Source organism: Fopius arisanus, unplaced genomic scaffold, assembly GCF_000806365.1.
Source record: "Fopius arisanus strain USDA-PBARC FA_bdor unplaced genomic scaffold, ASM80636v1 scaffold00085, whole genome shotgun sequence".
NCBI classification, from domain to species: Eukaryota; Metazoa; Arthropoda; class Insecta; order Hymenoptera; family Braconidae; genus Fopius; species Fopius arisanus.
This window is the reverse complement of record NW_011887824.1, coordinates 557,775-560,592: the sequence shown is the minus strand read 5'-3', so window position 1 is coordinate 560,592 and position 2,818 is coordinate 557,775. Positions and strand designations below refer to the sequence as shown.

Sequence of the window (2,818 nt, the reverse complement as noted above, 5' to 3'; positions counted from 1 at the left end):
CTGATGAGGTCCTCAACATCTTCGCCGGCTTCGCCCCGAAATTGCAAATCCCAACGCCGCATGATACTTAAGAGAGCTGATGGAGAGAGCGGGCGCGTGGAGGGCTGACCGTAGTCCTCCTCGACGCCTTCGTAATCCCGGTATAGCGGTTGGATTCTGCGCCGATTAGGTAGCTCCTCCGGTCCGTACAGGATTCGTCGTGACCCGTAATGACTGGGATCCGGGTCCCTGTAGGTAGCTACGGGGCGGTCCAGGGCTGTAGTCGGACCCTCGCGATAGGTAGCAGGTTGACGTTCGACGCCGCAGGTAGCTGGATTTCCGAAGAGGGCACTGGATCGAGGTAACGTGTCCCACACTTCCTGATACGGAGTCCGAGTGGTTTGAGGTAGCGCGGCGATCATAGGTAGCTGGCTAGTCTGGGGGGGAGAGCTGGGAACTCGTGGTTTCCGAACCCGGGTTCGGCTAGGCGGCTCCAGCCCAATTGCATCACTTTCCCCTTGATAACTAGAACCGGTGGATCGATTATCCTCATCAAGTTCCGTGATAGGTAGCTCGCTCGGTTTGGTCTTCGTTTGCCGAGTTCTCGTAGTTCGTTTCGGCGCGGGAACTTTGAGCAACGTTTCCTTCGGGTCGGTTTGGCTGGCCTGCGAGGCCTGTCCAGGTAGCGTAGGTAGTGAAGCGTCTTCCGCCGAGTTCGTTTGTCCCGGGGTTGTCGTCGGCTGGCCATCCGGGGCCTCTACGCTAATACTCGGCATCGTTGTCATGGCGTCCGTGGACTCTGGGTCGATCCATAGTTTCCGCTGGTCCTTTTTGGACCGTCCAGGGTCTTGTCCCGGATCCGACATCTTCCCGACAGGTTCCAGTTAGCGAATCGGTTAGATGTGGGAGGGTTTCGATAACTCAAAGGTAGCAAGGAGATGGTGAGGTAACGTTCCGATTCGTCCGAGTCTGGGATCCACGCGGGATTAACCGAGGAACGTTGCGGTGAATTTCTAGGTAGCGCGGAAGGTGGCAGCAAAACAAAACGTCAAGTGGTTAACGAATTCCAGCACAGTAAAACAAGGCCAAAAGAAAAAATATATATATAGATATAACACACTGACAAAATTGTTAATCTTAAATTAATAAAAGAAGGTAGCTAAGGAGAAGATAGTGGTGTAATGACTTAACAGTTAGCCCAAAGAAGGTAGCGACGGATGACTGACCCGTGCACGTGAAAATTGCAAGGCGGGTTAATTAGAAGAGGCGGAGAGGAATTGAATAGTGAGCTTAATTCCGCCTCTTAGCAAACAATGTAAGCGCTTAAATAATTGGTACTCCCTGTGGTGCTTATTTCTTGATAACACTCTCTGAAAACTTAAAGGTTATTAAGAAACTATTGATAACTGTATGTCAAACCGTACTCCGCACTGCTCACTAGTCGCGATTGACTTTGTTATACGGTACTAACTTTTTCACGTCGATATCAGTTGACACTCTGATTCCGAAAGGACGCCGGTAGCGGTCCTCGGAGCGTCGGAACCTAGGGTCCATTCGGTGGTGGGAGGTGATTTTCCACTACCCCTTCCAGGGTGGAGGATAATTCCTCCCCACTCCTCTCGTGTCCCTTTATATCGCGTGAGGGTACGTGAGGTATCGATGATGTAAGGTAGCAACCAGGGATCACTTAGTAGAGAGGATTTTTGTTGGTTCCCTTCGGATGACTCATCGTTGTGGAATTTTATTTGTCTCGAGGGATGAGTCATCCCCGAGGAATTAGCATTGTCTCGAAGTCGATTTTCCCGGAGGTAGCTAGGTAGCACAATGAGTTGTTGAGAAGGTAGCGAAATAATTCAGTCCCCAAAGCTAGCGAATTACTTTTAATCCGAGAAGGTAGCAAATTAATTTTTCGAGAAGGTAGGGGCATAATTCGGCCCCGAAATATTAGTGAAAGACTTCTAATCCGAGGGGTGGTAACTTAGTTTTAATCCGGAAGGATAGCGACCCGGTTTTGATTCGAAAAGTGACGGATTAATTCCAAATCCGAAAGGTAGCGAATTAACTCCAAATCCGAAAGGTAGCGACTTAATTTTCCTCCAAAAGGTAGCCGATTAATTTTTAATCCGGAAGGTAGCGAAATAATTTTAATCCGAAAGGTAGCAAAATAATTTTAATCCGGGAAGATAGCGAAGCAGTTTGGATTCGAAAGGTATCGAGTTAATGTCAAATCCGAAAGGTAGCGACTTAGTTCTTTACCCAAAAGGTAGCAGATTAATTAATTCTTAGATTTATAGAGGTAGCGACAAATCGTTGATCCGGAAAGGTAGCCCAAAAATTTTGTTTCGGAAAGGTAGCGAAGGAATTTGTATCTGTAAAGGTAGCGAAATAGTTTCCGTGGAAAGGCAGCGAAATTCTTTTCCGTTCATTTCTCATGCGGCAAGGTAGCGAAGTTAATTAATTCCGAGGAAGTGGTCTCTCTCTTCTCCTCTTAGGTAGCTTCGCGGATTAAGGGGAGTATTGGCGGTATGGAATTTCAGAGATTACCTATTATTTACTCGAAGTTGATTGTTAATTGCGACTGGTGAATTGAAAAGCATGTATATAATCCTCAAACCCAAGTCGAAACACATTCCAAAGTTTAGACGGAAACTAGATCAATTAGCCTCTACTTTTTAAGAGGCCCCACGTTGGGCGCCATTTGTAATGATTTTTCCCTCTATGGCCTCAGCAAATACTCAAAAACCCTAGCCCATTAAATCGATAACCGAAAACACGGCCAAAACCATTACCTTCGTTCTCGCAACTCTGACGGCTCTGGAACGACAAAACCGAAAAATCT

The 2,818-nt window shown here is 47.3% G+C and overlaps 1 protein-coding gene across 1 annotated transcript in view; it reads right to left on the bottom strand.

Moving 5' to 3' along the window:
- The window catches only part of LOC105270353 (uncharacterized), a 22,707-nt gene extending 21,862 nt beyond the window's left edge, over positions 1–845 (bottom strand). Inside the window, exon 1 of the mRNA XM_011311227.1 lies at positions 110–845. Within this exon, the coding sequence (XP_011309529.1) occupies positions 110–845 (736 nt within the window). The remainder of the gene's footprint in view (positions 1–109) is intronic.
- Positions 846–2,818: the final 1,973 nt, after the last annotated feature.